This window comes from Balaenoptera ricei, chromosome 17, assembly GCF_028023285.1.
Source record: "Balaenoptera ricei isolate mBalRic1 chromosome 17, mBalRic1.hap2, whole genome shotgun sequence".
In the NCBI taxonomy this organism is placed as follows: domain Eukaryota; kingdom Metazoa; phylum Chordata; class Mammalia; order Artiodactyla; family Balaenopteridae; genus Balaenoptera; species Balaenoptera ricei.
In genome coordinates, this window is record NC_082655.1 from 21,393,725 (window position 1) to 21,410,186 (window position 16,462).

The 16,462-nt window shown below is 42.9% G+C and overlaps 1 protein-coding gene across 5 annotated transcripts in view; it reads right to left on the reverse strand.

Moving 5' to 3' along the window:
* The window catches only part of MED30 (mediator complex subunit 30), a 53,181-nt gene that overhangs the window by 13,770 nt on the left and 22,949 nt on the right, over positions 1–16,462 (reverse strand). Inside the window, exons 4-5 of one of the 5 annotated variants that reach the window (XM_059902007.1) lie at positions 14,710–14,768; positions 214–403 (exon numbers count right to left, since the gene is read on the reverse strand). In XM_059902007.1, coding sequence (XP_059757990.1) covers positions 295–403; positions 14,710–14,768 — 168 coding nt within the window. In that variant the 3' untranslated portion in view covers positions 214–294. Of the gene's footprint in view, positions 1–203; positions 404–3,964; positions 4,023–13,885; positions 14,119–14,709; positions 14,769–16,462 lie in introns of those variants that run through there. The other 4 variants (XM_059902008.1, XM_059902010.1, XM_059902011.1 and 1 more) reach the window with 4 other exon arrangements.

A 16,462-nucleotide genomic window follows, 5' to 3' on the forward strand; every position in this document is an offset into this window, starting at 1 on the left:
AATATAAATACGTGCATCAGGAAAACCTGCTTTTGTACGAATGAGGCCCTTATGGGCCACCATAAAGGTTGGGAAGATGTAAAGATGGAGTGGGAGGTGGAGACCAAGAGAACAATGGAAGGTTTAGGGAAATGGATGAACAGGTTGATACAATATCAGCTAATGGGGTGCATCTGAGGCAGATAAAAAGAGCACTGACTCACAGGAGGAAAGTCAGAAAACGCTCCATCTTTGGGGAGCCGTCGTGTCGTCTTGGCCATGACAAGCTGCAGTATGTCTTGCTGGCAGTACGTTTTACAGTGCTGGATGGCATCGGTGAGAGTGAAGAATCCTTATTTTGGTTTTCAGGTGACACCAGGGACTGCAGAGAGAGACGTTTTCTTCTGGAACTGGGGAGATGGACCTGAAACCCAGAAAAAACTGAGCCATTACCTAGAGATAAAGGGATGAACTCCCTGGCTGGGAGAGGGGTAGGGAGATGGACAACCAGGCCGGGACTCAGCCTCACATCATCCCACTGAGCGCCAGTGTGCTTCACCCATCTCCTGACCGGAGTGTGCAGCTTCTCGCTTGCTTACGTCCTGGTCCTGGAACCTGACCTGCGGCCGAAGGAGAGGTAAGGTTCTGCCCCATCTCACCCTGTGAACTTGGGCAAATTGCTTACCCCTTCAACAACTCAGCCTCCTAATCTGCAAAACGGGCGATGGAAGAGTGCCTTCAGATCAGGTTAGTGTTATTAAACTGTGTCCTTTGGAAGCCCTTCAAGGACAAAGGTCTCAGGGGACAGGGAGAATGGGAAAAGGTTGTGTTTCAGTTGTCCTTACATCCACATTCATCTCCTGCCCCGCCGCCACCGTGGAGAACAGCTTTTTCTTGCATGAACTATGCGTTTGCACTGCAGGGCAATATTAGGTCTGCAAAGGGCTTTTCAAGGCTAAGATTGAAAACCCACTGGCGTCGGCCATCTCTAGGATTGCTTCTGCCTCTTATCTTCTGTTTCTGTTTTTCATGAGGTGACATGAGAGTACCTTGTGCTGAACACACGGTGGGAAAAAGGCCCAGAGAGAAGTAAATCGGAAAAATGGGTGTGTGGAGGGTACCAGGGCTTTGGCTGAGGGAACCCCCAGGGCTTGCTTAGGAGGAGGCAGAGGAAGGGTCTGCGTCTCGCTGGAAGGGGTTGTTCTCCCCTACCCCCCTCACAGTGGTCTCTCTCAAGTGCAGAATTAATTCCTTATACTTTAGATTACAGGAAGAATCCACTTTGGAGCACTGATTTCTTACTAAGAGTGTGCTATGTAGTCTGTAATTTGAGATATATTACCAAAGACAGTATGATGAAAATAGGTGCTGCTAATTGCCCTAATTGGGATACCCATTGCAGGGCTGGTTCCCTGCAGTGATGGTTGCTGTAAATGCTCAGCTTTTTTTATCTCCAATTGGCTGCAGAGCTTCAGATATTAGCATATTGTTATAATAGGTTAACGTTGAGATTACTGGTGTTCAAAATATGTGGATTCTAGAAATCTCATATTATAAAAACCCCTCTTGTATTTGCATAGAGCACTGCAATCCAGGGAACTCAGCAGTCTGTACTCTTCACAGTGGTGCCTGAAGCTTGATTCTGAAACTGCCCTTTATCTGGCAGTTGATTCTGCGATTGCCTGATTCATCCTCTAAAATTAACAGAAACTCTGCTTCCAGAACACTGTCACTTTGGTTTATGCAAGGGCATGGTCAGAACAATTAAGAGGGCAAAGTTTTGGGAGTTCATCCAGTTTATAGAGCAGGTTGTACGCCTCTTTTGTTCCTTTGCAGACTTTTGTTTGAGGCCTGTTTCTGATAGAACCTGGGAGCAAAGTTTTGGGGGCAGAAACTTACATGTTTGCCACTCAAAATAGTGAATGCAGCCAGCAGCATGGTTATCACCTAGGAGTTAGAAATACAGAATCGGGCCCACCCCAGACCTACTGAATCAAAATCACTATTTTAATGGGATCCCAGGCGATTCATGCACATTCTGTTACAGACTTCACCTACCTCTGACTTTAGTTGTTGATACCAAAAAGAATCCAATAATTGTGAAGCATGAGATTGGTTTAGGCCAGTTTGCAACAGAAAGAAGGAGAATTTCCAAGGATTTTATGCCGAGAGGAGCTGGGAAGGAAGAGGGAAAGAGAAGCAGGGACAGAAGTAAAGCTTAGTAGAGGTTGCAGACTCGCATGCTTCCATGGACAAGGCCAGTATGGGAAACAAGGAAAGCGGGCGTGATAGGAACTATACTGCGACCTGGAGAATTTGTGCCGCTTTCAAACACAGCCATCACTGCTCCGCTCTGGACGGTGGCCGCACAGAAATGTGGGCCCAGCATTGTCAGACCTTCTGACTTTTTCAAGAGCCTGGAATATACATTTTAATGGGAAATTCTCTGATTTTTATTCAGTGAGGCCCAGTAGACTAAACCTAATTCTATCAGCTAATAACAGCTGAGCTTACACAGTCACTAACTGCTTAAAAGGGCCGTGGCAAGTCACTTCTCTCTATATCTATTTGTGCATTCCTTTCATGGGTTATTATTAGAGAACATGTAATTTCCCAAATCCATTAGGATAATAATGACATGCTTGGGAGACCTGAGTCAAAGGCTCTGAGAATACATCGCTGGTTTCAGTTGGAGATGATATCCCTTGGAAAGCCGGAAACCTGCAGTTTTCTTACGGGGTCTCAATTTTCTGATGGTGAATCCAAGGGTTTGGAAAACACGCTACTTAACCATGCGTTGCTATGTGAACAGGTGGCTACTATAAGCTTTGCAATTTGGTGTTACGTAACTGAGTTCAGAGTTGAGGTGTTTGATTGATAGAGTTTTCTTTCTCTAGGGAGACACCAGGCATTGGGAGTGAGCAGTGGTAGAGGGTGGGAGAGCTCGGAACCCCCAGGTGAATGCAGTGAGCTGCTTCCCTGGGGATGTGCCTCAGAATTGATCATTTTCAAGGCTTTGTCTAAAGATCCCCTCCATTAAAATCGCTTGGAGTGTATTTTGAAATTCAGAATCCCAGGTGTGATTACAAATCTGCTAAATAAAAATCCAGGGAATGAAGCCATGAAAAAATTTTAACAGATACTCCAGATCATTTTTATAAAAATTAAAATTGTAGGGCAATAGCATTTCAATGAGAGAATGCTAGGTGGTAACTGATTATTCTCCATATCTACTGAAGATAGAGTAAAAAGAAATGCACTTAATCTGCTGCAAAAAGAATGAGACCGTATTGGAAAGGACAATAGGATTGAGACGCTTGAATGTGACAGTATCATGCCAGTGAGAGAGCATCCCTGATTTAGACCAGGTCCATATGTTGTCCTGTAAGCCAGTTCTCTGGGAGGAAAAAAACTATGACTTGTAGTGTCTCCCTATTTCTGTGGTGCAAATACTCCCATCATGGCCAATTTCTTGCTACCAACATGTCATCACTGAATGGGAAGTTGGGAAGGGACATGAAGAATTGGCTCTCATGAGCCTGTGCCAGCTGGCTCTAGCTGACCACAGGCAGCCCTTCACAAAGCAGTCCCAGAGGAAAATGTAAGTGCACGGAACAGTTAATGCTATCAATACATACAGGAATTAGATATAAATGTAACTATATATCTAAATATATAATTATATATATAAATGTAAAATATATATATATATATATATATATATAATTAATATAGTTTAACCACATAGAAATTTATATGAACTCCCACTGTAGTGTTCCAGATAGCTAGGTTGGACTAGGTGCAAGGTTTCTTTACCTTAATGAAGCCAGTTTACACACCTGGGGCTGTGCTTCCCAAAATGTCCATGTGAATCACCTTTGGATCTTGTTAAAATGCAGATTCTGGTTCCACAGGCTGTGGGGCGAGGCCGGAGAGTCTGTGTTTCTAACAAGCTTCCAGGTGAGGCAGTCATGCTGGTCTATGGACCACTTTGAGGATGTCAGCCGAGAGTCAAAGCAAGTTGACTCCTTTTGCCCCTTTCCCTTGAACACAAATCAAAGCCTCAAAACTTACATTCCAAGGGGTTGAAAAGTCATACCCTAGTTAGCACCAGCGCAAATGGAGATGGACAGTTCCAAACATGAGAAAAATTGTCCTGGTGTTTGGTTAACCAGTTCCACAGTGTTCTTCCTCAGGAAGGGAGTAATTGGAATGGGTAGAGAGAGTTCTTTTGCCTAGGGACCAAACCCAAAGGGCAGTTCCCTGCCAGTCTGTGTGCCTGAAAATAGGGATCATAAACAAAAGCTGACTCTGAAATCTGCTTTACTAAAGATGACTGCAGACATGATAAATCGATTGCCTATAGAGGCCACATTGGACTTGGGAGGACCAGGGACATCCACTGTAATGAGGGGTTCTGCCTGATGTCCCTCTTTTATATGTACCACTTCAGGGTTCCTAAACAGTCTTTTAAGGATTGGGACTGGCTCTTGGGGCCAAGAAAACCAAGCTTGATAGTGAGACAATAAATCTCTCTTCCGGTTGAACAAGAATAGAGCGCTTTGAGTGTTTATGGGTGTTAAGCACTGTGCTAGTGTTTCACCTGCTTTTTTTTTTTTTTTTTCCAAATCCCCCACCAATTATACACGGAAGGTATTACTGTCCTAATTCTCAAGTGAGAAATTGAGGCACAGTGAGATGATTCAATGTGCCTGATGTCAAAGGGCAAGTAAGTGGTAGAGCCAGAATTTAAACCCAAATCTGTTTCTGCATTTGCTGTGTATATTTGTCCTTTTTGCTTCTTATCTGTAAACTTTTGTGAATAAGGATTATGCCTTCTCTCTTTATTTCATCATTGAGTACCCAGGTAGGATTGTGTCTGTGTGTGTCTGTTGTTTATATACACAAAAAGTCTATACACAATGCTTTGTTTCTTGGAGCTCTTGGGGACTGATAACTGTGCAAATGAAAATGAAAATGTTAAATCCACATTATTTATATGCTTATATGTTCACACAGTCAGTGTGTTACAAATAACTCCAAACTATTCAATAATTATTGTATATAATTTTCAATATGCAACTGATAGAATTCGCTAATAATGTACAAGAAAATGTGTATGTGGTATGGTATGAGCACACATAAGGACCACTCAGGGAGAAGTCAACAAACCCAATAGCAGAACGGAGCTGGAGAAGCTCTGTACATCGCAATGGGCACACGAGAGAAAGACATTTAAAAGCCTGGCAAGGTCAGATCAAGATGATGGAGTAGGAAAATCCTGAGCTCACCTCCTCCTGCAGACACACCAAAACTACAACTACATATAGAACAACTGTCTCTGAGAACAACCTGAAGACTAGCAGAACAGATTTTCTATACCTAAGGATATAAAGAAAAGGCCCCATTGAGATGGGTAGGAGGGGCAGAGATGTGGTCTAATCAGAACCCACACCCCCGGTTTGGCAACCCACAAGCAGGAAGGGATATCACAACCACAGAGGTCCCCACTGAGGGGCAAGGGGTCTGAGCTCCATGCCAGGCTCCCCAGCTTGGGAAACCTGCACTGGGAAGATGAACACTCATAATATCTGGGTTTGAAAACCAGTGGGGCTTATGTCTGGGAGAGCTGGAGGGGTGTGGGAAACTGAGACTCTGTTTTTAAGGGGGTTGCACACAAACTTACTCTCCCTGAGTTCCAGTGCAGAGGCAGCAGCTTGAAAAGCACTTGGCTCATACAAGAAGGAGAGTCATTGACTAATTTTAGGACATGTGCTAGAGGGACCAGGATCTACTGGAACTTTCTCTGGGTATGGAGACACTGGCAGGTCACATTTCTTTTTGCTCTCCTTCTACCTAGCTGGCCCAGTGCTGGTGGATATCATTTCTGACTCTCCCCATCTACCTTGCTAGCACTGCTTGCCCTGTCCTGTCACTCACCTGGGGACTTGCCCCAGCTGGCATTCCTCCAAAGTGTCCCCCTGCCACATCACACCTGGTGGGCAGCCTTAGACAGCACTGGCACCCCTCCAAAGCAGCTCCCACTCTAGGGGGTTCAGCGCTGCTCACCAGTGCCGCCCACAGCAGCCATAGCCAGACCTCATAGACAGCTGGGCCAGGGACCAGCCCTGCCCACCAGAGTGTCTGCAGCAGTTGTGGCCCAACCACAATGAAAGCATTCATGCAGCCCACACAGGGGATACCCCTAGAGCCCCTGGCTCTGTTGACCAGGGGAGATTGCACTACTGGACCCCACAGGACACCTTCTACATGAGGCCATTCTTTCAAGACTGGGAGACTTAGCTGAAATAACTAATGCATAGAAACAAACACAGAGAGTTAGGCAAAATGAGGAGACAGGAATACCCTCTAAAGAAAAAGCAAGTCAAAACCTCAGAAAAAGAACTAAACTAAGTGGAGATAAGCAATACCAGATAAAGAATTCAAAGTAATAAACATGTTCACCAAATTTGGGAGAAGAATGAATGAACTTAGTGAAAACTTCAGCAAAGAGATAGAAAATATTAAAAAAAAAAATTGAAGAATACAGTAACAAATGAAAAATGCACTAGAGGGAATCAGCAGCAGATTAGGGGATGCAGAAGAATGGATTAGTGATCTGGAAGACAGAGTAGTAGAAATTACCCAATTGGGATAGCAAAAAAAAAAATTTAAAAAGAATAATTGAAGGGACCTCTAACGACAACATCAAGCATACTAACACTCACATTATAAGGGTTCCAGAATGAGGAGAAAGAGAGAAAAGGACAGAAAGCCTATTTGAAGAAATAATGGCTGAAAACTTCCCTAACCTGGCAAAGAAAACATATCCAAGTCCAGGAAGCATAGATTCCCAAACAAGATGAACCCAAAGAGACCCAAACCAAGGCATATTGTAATTAAAATGGAAAAAATTAAAGATAAAGAGAGAATCTTAAAAGCACCAAGAGGAAAACAAATAGGTACATGAAAGGAAACTCCCATAAGACTATCAGCTAATTTTTCTGCAAAGTTTGCAGGCTAGAAGGTAGTGGTATGATATATTGAAGGTAATGAATGGAAAAAAACTTACAGCCAAGAATATTCTACCCAGCAAGGATATCATTCAGAATTGAAGGAGATATAAAGTATTTCCCAGAGAAGCAAAAGCTAAATGAGTTCATCAACACTAAGTTGGCCTCACAGGAAATCTTAAAGGGCCTTTTTTAAACAGAAAAGGCCATTACTGGAAACAAGATAATTATGAATGAAAAAAATCTCACTGGTAGAGGCAAACATATAGTAAAGGTAGTGGATCAACCAGCTATAAAGCTAGTATGAAATTTAAAAGACAAAAGTAATGATCTATATCTAAAATAATTGATACAAAAAATAAAAATACATAAAATATGACACCAAAACCACAACACATTGGAGAGGGATTAAAATGTAATGCTTTTAGAATGTGCTTGAGTTGAAGTGACCATCAACTTAAAATAGACTGCTATATATAGGTTGTTATATACGAATCATGGTAACACAAACCAATACCTGTAACAGATGCACAAAAAATAAGAGAGAAAGGAATACAAACATAACACTTAAGAAAGTCATCAAATCACAAGGGAAGAGAACAAGAGAAGAAGAAAAGAACAGAGAAGAACCACAAAAACAACCAGAAAACAGTTAACATAATGGCAATAAGTACATACCTATCAATTACTTTAAATGTAAATGGATTAAATGTTTCAATGAAGAGATATAGGGTGACCGAGTGGATGCAAGACCCATCTATATACTGTCCACAGGTTACTTCAGATCTAAAGACGCACACAGACTGAAAGTGAAGGAATGGAGAAAGGTAGTCCATGCAAATGGAATCAGAAAGAAAGTTGAGGTGGCAATAACATATCAAATAAATAAATAAAATTTTAAAAATAATAGTAAAAATAAAAGCCTGGCAGGTGCCTTGACCTAGTGAAAAGTCTGAATCAAGCCAGCTATGAGATGCCCTTCTCAGATCCCCACCCATTCTCAGACCCCAGGAGTGTGGGTTCAACTCTGGCAAGGCCTTCTCAAGCGGAGGTCTGCTTGGCACCCTACAGACTTCAAACTCAAGTGACACTTGGGACAGGGAGTCGGATCACCCATGCTCTGGAGAAGGAATCTCAGTTCCACAGCACCATCAGTCTTCTTGGTAGCCTTTCATTTTTTCCTTTAAGAACAGAGCACTGGTATTAAAAGTTGTGGGCTGCTCCCATCTGAGGAAGGGTTTTCCTTCCTTATGCTTCTGCATACTGTGGGGTAAACGGTACATGCTTCTTGAAGTGAGAGTCAGCTCTATCAACCTCTAATCTTTGTAAGTGTGCAGACACTGTGTATGTTGGCCCAATTCTTCTTCTTCTCTGCTTCCTTCCTGGCAAAGCCAGCATCCAATGCCAATGACTAAAATGCTATATACCCACTTGCCCAGTATCCCTTATGGCTACAGGTGGTCATGCCATTCATTCCTGCCAAATTAGATTTAAGGAGAAGTGTGTTAGGGAGTTCAGGGTAAAATTTTCTTCCCTGATGAAAAAGGGTGCTGTAGCCAAAGAAGTCCCAGCTCCCCTCTATCTTGCTTGTGGTCTGGTGGTGTAAACATGTGGTGCCTGGAACTACAACAGCCATCACAGGCCTAAAGACTGTAAGCCAACAGGTCAAAGATGGAGGAGAGGAAGGATGGATAGAGCCAGGGTCCTTGATATCATTGTTAATTTAATGACCCGACCCTGGGACCCAGACTTCCAGACTCCTTGTTCTCGGGGATAACTTGAAGTGTTTTTGTTTAAGCCGTTGTTAGGTATTCTGTTGCTTGCGGTTCAAAGCATCCTAAGTGATACACAAGTTATGTGATCTCTCTGAACCTAAACTTTCTCATCTAAAAAGTGTGGTCAGCACCACCTAGGAGAATTGGGGGTAACTAAATAATTTGATCTACATAAGTCACCTGACAAAATGCCATCTCAGAATAGATACTCAGCACATTTTAGTTAAGTGTAAAGAAAAATTGGAAGTGTGGTGCACTGCTTTTGGCTGAATATGAATATTGCTACAGCTATTTTATGAACCTTCTAAGGTATAGAGTGAACAGTACAATGATTTTTTTTGCTTTACATTCCTTTATATTATTACTTTGTAAATATCATGTATGTGTAAATATGCATACCCACACTTACATGATTTTTTTTCTCCTAACATCTTTTTTACTGCTTAGTTGGGAAGCAGACTATTTCTCCTTTCTCTGGGAAGGAAGGGAGATTATCACAGTAGAGTTCAAAGGCTCAGAAAACAGTCTGGGTACTTAACGATAGCTCTCCATTTAAGAACTCTTTCTACAGCTGGCTAGACTGGTTTAAGCCTCATCATATCAGATTTTCCTGGTAACATTTTCCAAGTTTATATAAGCTTCAGCAGGCTACAGACTTTACCAGAACCTTGGACAGGATGCTCATTGATCTACTATGAAAACACTGTGAAACCCGTCTTCCTCCCAGATGGAGGAAATGCGTTCGCTGGTAAAGCTTCCTCTCTTTTGTTTCTCGTCTCTTTGTCATTTCAGAAGTGGCTGCTCTCACAGACTCTTTGGTGGTTGCTGAAATTGGCTTTATTTGTCTGCTTCTTAGAAAGCAATCAACTTGTCTATGAAAATCATCTTCCATTGTCAGGCCAACAATGGCTCTTGCAGCCTCCTCTGTATCTTCAAGTGGAATTCAAAAGGCATTGGTCTCTTCCAATTCCAAAGGGCCAGAAAGCGCCCAAGGCTCGGCTCTTGAACTGCCTGACTAAAGTACCCCTGTGTCTTCCTTCCTTCTCAAGGAAGTGTGCAAAATGGCCCTTCCTCCCTGGAAATTTTCAAGAGTGCTGGAGTGGACAACTTCTTTTATGCTCCTCTTACCTACTTTTTTGCAGTACACTGTACTGCAAGATGCAGAGACCCATGTCTTTGGTAAAAGTGTTTGCAGGCTGATCTGGCATAGGCTGGTGCTGAATTGGACCATCTGCCAAGGAAGGCAGCCCTGGTCCCCATACCCACATTTGCCTTGCAGACTGAGGTCATATGGTTGTGACATCTCACCAGATTCAGAACCAAAACATTGGTCAGGATGCAGCTTTCATGAGTAGTGTGAACTGGAGGCAGATGCTCAGTACAGACGGTCCCTGACTTACAACTTTTCGACTTTATGATGGAACGTGATAGGCATTCAGGAGAAACTGTACTTTGAATTTTGATCTCTTCCCCAGGCCAGGGATATGTGGTACGATACTCTCTTGTGATGCTGGGCAGTGGCGGTGAGCCCCAGCTCCTAGTCAACCGCGCAATCACGAGGTAAACAACCGATGCACTGACTACCATTCTGTCTGTCACTTTCGGTACAGTATTCAGTAAATCACATGAGATATTCAACACTTTGCTATAAAATAGGCTTTGTATTAGACGGTTTTGTCTAACTTTAGGCTAATGGAATGGTTCTGAGCAAGTTTAAGGTAGGCTGAGCTAAGCTATGATGTTTGGAAGGTTAGGTGTATTAAGTGCCTTTTTGACTTACAATATTTTCAACTTGTGATGGGCTTATCTGGGACATAACCCCAACAGAAGTTGAGAAAGTTCTGTATTTACATTCCAGAACATTCTGGAACATAGTCAAGCAAAGCTGCTCCTTCAAGAGTGGCAATGAAGCATGATTCTTAGGAGCATATGTTGTTTTTTAAAAAAATTAATTTATTTTATTTATTTTTGGCTGCACTGGGTCTTCATTGCGCACGCAGGCTTTCTCTAGTTGCGGCGAGCGGGGGCTACTCTTCGTTGCGGTGCACAGGCTTCTCATTGTGGTGGCTTCTCTTGTTGTGGAGCATGGGCTGTAGGCGCGTGGGCTTCAGTAGTTGTGGCACACAGGGTCAGTAGTCATGGCTCACGGGCTCTAGAGCGCAGGCTCAGTAGTTGTGGTGCACGGGCTTAGTTGCTCTGTGGCATGTGGGAATCTTCCCGGACCAGGGCTCGAACCCACGTCCCCTGCATTGGCAGGTGGATTCTTAATCATTGCGCCACCAGGGAAGTCCCAGGAGCATATGTTTCAATCTAAGATTATCTGAATGTCTCCCGGGCAAGCTATTTCACCTTAGTTTCCTCATTTGTAAAATGAGGGTTTTAATAAAACCTACCTCATAGTAGTGTCTATAAGGATTAGGTGAGGCAGTGGTTATAAACCACAGGGCACAGAAGTTAATAACTGTTGTGTATTATTTTCATAAATTCTTTATAACCTTATGAGTCATTTATTCAAGAAATACCTATTGGGTGCCTATTATGTGCCAGGAAGATTCCCTTCTTGTTGATGTTCAAAATGATGCATTCACCTTGAATGACGTGTGGCCGACAAGCCCCATCACAGGTCAGTTGTTCATGTCCTCTGAGATGCTGCTATTTCTTCAGGAGTTTCCTCCAGAAAGCACTGCCCTGGCTGAAGAAGGCAATCCACTCCGCCCCCCCAGGAAGTAAAACCCCCTCTCGCCCAGCTTTTGTGCTCTGTAACCAACTGTGGCTTGTAAGAGCATTTCGGACTCTGCCAAGAGCCCTTGGAGCACAGGTCTTACTGAATTTTAGCTAACAGGCCTCACAGAGTGGAGTGCTGTGCTCAGCCGAAGTATTGCTCCGATTTGCTGGATGCATTTGGATTCTCCTTATGGTGAAATGCCTGGTGGCTTCTGAACAAGTATGTAACTGGAGACAAGGAAAATAGATGAAAGAAAGTGCAAAAGATATCTAGGGGCAGGAAATAAAAAAGGAAGACGACGTTAGCTCTGTTTTTTCAAATATTACTTTCTTTTTCCTTTCCATGACCTGCCTGTTCAAATAGTCCTTTATAACACTGCAGAAGGAGAAAATAAGATAAAGGGTACTGCATCTCCTTCTGTGAAAGCAAGCAAGATTCCAGTCTCACGTTCTAGGGAGTCATAGTTCTGAAGTGGTGCTGGTCCTTCCACGGCACCTGAAGGGAAAACAGTGGTGGCCATGGCAGGAGTGCCTGACATTTACCAAGCGCTTGTATGGACCAGGCCCACGCTAAGGGCTGTACCAATATTATCACATTGTGTGTGTGTGTGTGTCTGTGAGGGGTCAACTGATTGCTAAGAGGAGCTCAAGGTCTAGATCTTCCAGGGGCATTCAGATTTTTATGCCATGCACATCTGTCTATGTTCTACCCATGTTTTTGAATCTTCTAGTCTGTGTACTGGTTAAGAATGAGGACATTGGAGCCAGACTGAGATTTGAATCCAGTTCAGCTACTTTCTAGCTGCGTGGCCTGGGGCAAGTGTTTTAACTTCCCTGGGCTTCCATTTCCTGATCTGTAAAGCGGGAGAATTAATAGTTCCTATTTCACGAAGTTGTGCAGGTTAAATGAGTTATTACATGTAGAACAGGGCCTGGCACACAAAATCTGTCATTTTTGTTCATCCTGTATGATTAATTCTCCAAGGAAAATATATTCTTTGCTTTCAGTCCTCACCCCCTTTCTAGCCCCTGTAAAAAGGGAATGATTCATATGATTGTTTTAATGACTTAGTGACTTAATGTATAGAAAGTATTACCCTCTGTACTGTCTGTTCATAGATGGCACTCCATAAATGAGTTTGAACTTCTCTTGATATTGTAGTATAGAAGCTTATCCTAAGATTTTTGGTTTATCTTTAATTTTATGGGTGCCAATCATTATTAATAATGCATTCATTAATGTATAAACTTAATCATTAATATGTAAATATTTTGACCACAAAAGTATTGTTTCTTGCATCAAGTATAGTGAAAAAAAAAAAGAGAAATAACTGCTTAAGGTAACGTACAAAGTAAAAAGATCCATTTCCTAATCAGTAGAAATTTACGAACTAAAATGAATTTTGATTCAAACAAGCTTGAACACTATTAATTGAATATCTGTGATGGTTATAGCATTGTGCTGGGTGGAGGAAGAGGGAAAATTAATCTGAATCCCAGGGAGCTTTCCATCTACCTGGGCAGACAAAGCACACACATGAAGCTGGAACATAAGAGCAGAAGGTAGGGTGTGATTGACCCAGGAGTCTGCAGAGTTCAGAGATGGTGGAAATCAGTGTGGAAAGATGTGAGGGCCAGCAGTGGGTTCACAGGAGCCTTGAAGGATTGTTAAGGATTTAACCAGACAGAAGGAAGGGAGGACAGGGCATCCAGGTTGAGGAAGAGGCTAAGCCAGTGCTGGATTCGCCAGCGTGTGACATGGAAAGGCTGGGAGCAGAGCCTTCTGAAGGGTGGCCATCAGCTACCCGGGTCTGTCTCAGGCAGGTTAGCGTTTAGAATAAAACATAGCCAGAAATTGGAGACTGACAGGACAGAAGTGATAGAAGCAAGAAGATGGGATCAAAAAAAGCTCGGGGTAGGGTGAGGAGTTAGGGCTTTGCAGACAGACAAATGGCAATGGCAGTGCATCTAGTTGAGTTTTGAGTTTCCGCTTTGAGTGTGAGGAAACTTGAGTGCCGCTTATTGGAGGCTGGAGTAAGCATTGGCTGTAGAGAGGGGGTAACAAGTGGTGATGAGTTTATTCTTCACGCTTGATTTTAGACTGAATTCCAAGTAGAGATAATGGCATCTGACATCTATGTATTTCTTTACCTTCTCCATCCTTGTAAACGACCAAGTTGATTGTTAGGTGAGGCAGTGGTAGATTTTAAGTATATAGCTTTTTTTTAAAATGGTATTTGTCTTTCTCTTTCTGACTTATTTCACTTAGTATGATAATTGCTAGTTGCATACATGTTGCTGCAAATCTCAGCACCAGATTTTTAAAAATTTTTATTTATTTTTATTTTTGGCTGCATTGGGTCTTTGTTGCTGCACGCAGGGTTTTCTCTAGTTGCGGTGAGCAGGGGCTACTCTTCTTTGTGGTACGAGGGCTTCTCATTGTGGTGGCTTCTCTTGTTGCGGAGCACAGGGTCTAGACGCGTGGGCTTCAGTAGTTGTGGCGCATGGGCTTCAGTAGTTGTGGCTCGTGGGCTCTAGAGCACAGGCTCAGTAGCTGTGGTGTACGGGCTTAGTTGCTTCGTGGCATGTGGGATCTTCCCAGACCAGGGCAGGCGGATTCTTAACCACTGTGCCACCAGGGAAGTCCAGTATATAGCTTTTGTAAATATAAACTTTCCAGTTTTCAGAGCTATCTAAAAATATGATCCACATAACATACTGTGTGTCCCTTTTACAGAGGGGAAAACCAAGTCATAAGCAAGCTGAAAAATTTGCCCAAGGGAACAGCTGGTAAGCAGCAGAGCTGGGACGTAGGGAGTTTGTCTTTAGGGTTCACACCCTCGCCCACTATTCACGACTCAGTCTCATAGAGTGAGAATTCTCTAAGAGCCGAGATATTTCTCTCACCATCGAGAAGCAGAAGACCCTTTTCTATCTATGCCCATCCTCCTCCCCCACAAATACAGAGTCTTGTAAACAAGTAAATAACCCAGTACTTATACAAAAATCCTTCAAAGGCTCAGGAGAAAATACATCCTCAAAACAGAAGCTAGCAGCTCCAGGAAATGCCCCAAACTCTCTGACCTCACTAGGCCAACAAACTGTATTGCTACAGCCTTGCATGGATTGGCAAGAACAAGCAACATGTAGGAATCCATCAAGACGAGCAAGGAAATAAACTCGCTACAACTCTGTTTCATGCTTTAGTTATTTCTCACCTGGACTGTTGCTGGCACCTTGGCAAGCCCTTTTCGTTCATCCGTCTTGCTTTTACTGTCTATTAAAAACACAGAAACACATTTATTTTTTTCCCCACCAGCTGTAATTCTCAAACCACCCTTTACTCAGGCAATTATACCAGTTTTCTGTTTCATCAGAGAATTCAATTTAAAATTTTAGTGTCAGTGGTTAAAATACTTCATACATAACTTCAAGTTTGTATGGTTTTAATTCACATTTATGTTTCCATTCACACTCTGCATTCTTTAATTGATTTATTTGTTAGTGATAACATCTGTAGATTTTAAGTACTGAGCTTTCACAAATGACTTTTCTTCCCCCTCCCAAAGCTATTTTGAAAACTATTTCCTTCACCTTATTGCAATTAAAGCTGTGCTACATTCTCATTTCCGGAGTTGAACATTTTTATAGCATTGCCTTTTTGTGTCTTTAGATTGTTACAGGTCTGGGCATACGTAGCAGTAACTTTCTAACCACAGAGATAATTTTTTTGTGTGGAACCCCTGGGAAGGAGACCTCTAGCTTGAGCTCTGTAATCTGCTCTACAGGCACCAAGATAATCTAAGTCCCCATGGAATAAAAGCAGGCCATTGGTTCTTTGGGTTGGTTGGTGAGCATCCAATTTGTAAATGTGAAGAAGTCCCCTGAGAAGCCTAGAGTTTGTGTATAGGGACAGCTGTCTTCTAGCTTATATTCCATAACCTTTGAGCAAAAGGTCCTTTCCAACTTGGTATATCCACCTCCTAGCCTGGTGCCCAGGGTCTGTAGGTGATCAACAGATGGCTGTTAGATGAGTAAATCATAAATCCAGCTTAGTTATTTTATCAGTCTAAAACAAGACATGGCTGGAACTTCCCTGGTGGCGCAGTGGTTAAGAATCCGCCTGCCAATGCAGGGGACATGGGTTCGAGCCCTGGTCCGGGAAGATCCCACGTGCTGTGGAGCAACTAAGCCCGTGCGCCACAACTGCTGAGCCTGTGCTCCAGAGCCTGTGAGCCACAACTACTGAAGCCCGTGTGCCTAGAGCCCGTGCTCCGCATCAAGAGAAGCTGCCACAACTAGAGAAAGCCCGTGTGCAGCAACGAAGACCCAACGCAGCCAAAAATAAAAAGATAAATAAATAAATAAATTTATTAAAAAAATAAATAAAACAAGATGTGGCCATGTACAGCATGAAACAGGGAACAAGGAGAAATGTGATCTTCCTTTTGTCTTCACTCAACCTCTCAAATGTCTTGAAATTATTACGATCTATAAGGATGGAAGATAATGCATCAATCCCCTTTGCCTCTAAAAGTTGTTGACTGGGTGGCATTCTCGCTTCAGTTTTCTCCTGAGCGGTATAATTGTGGTTGATGACACCCACACCCCTGACACCCAAGAGTGTAGAGTCAGCCAGCTATCCTTCAAAACTACATTAGTGTATAGGTGAGTTTTAGGACTTTTTCCTCTTGAAGTTCTTTGCTCCGAATATTTAACTATTACTGGAAAAATCAGTCCTTCAGGATTCTTTCCATGCTTTTAAATCTGCATACAGCAGTGGCTCTTACCTTGGCCAACCATTGGAATCACCTGGGGAGCTTTAAAACACATTGCTGCCTGGATCCCACCCCAGCCATTCTGATTGAATTGGCCTGGGGCATGGCTTCACAGGGGATTTTGACATTTTCCCAGTTGATTCTCATGTTCAGCCAAGGTTGAGAACTGCTCCTATAAAGTATTATTTTTAAA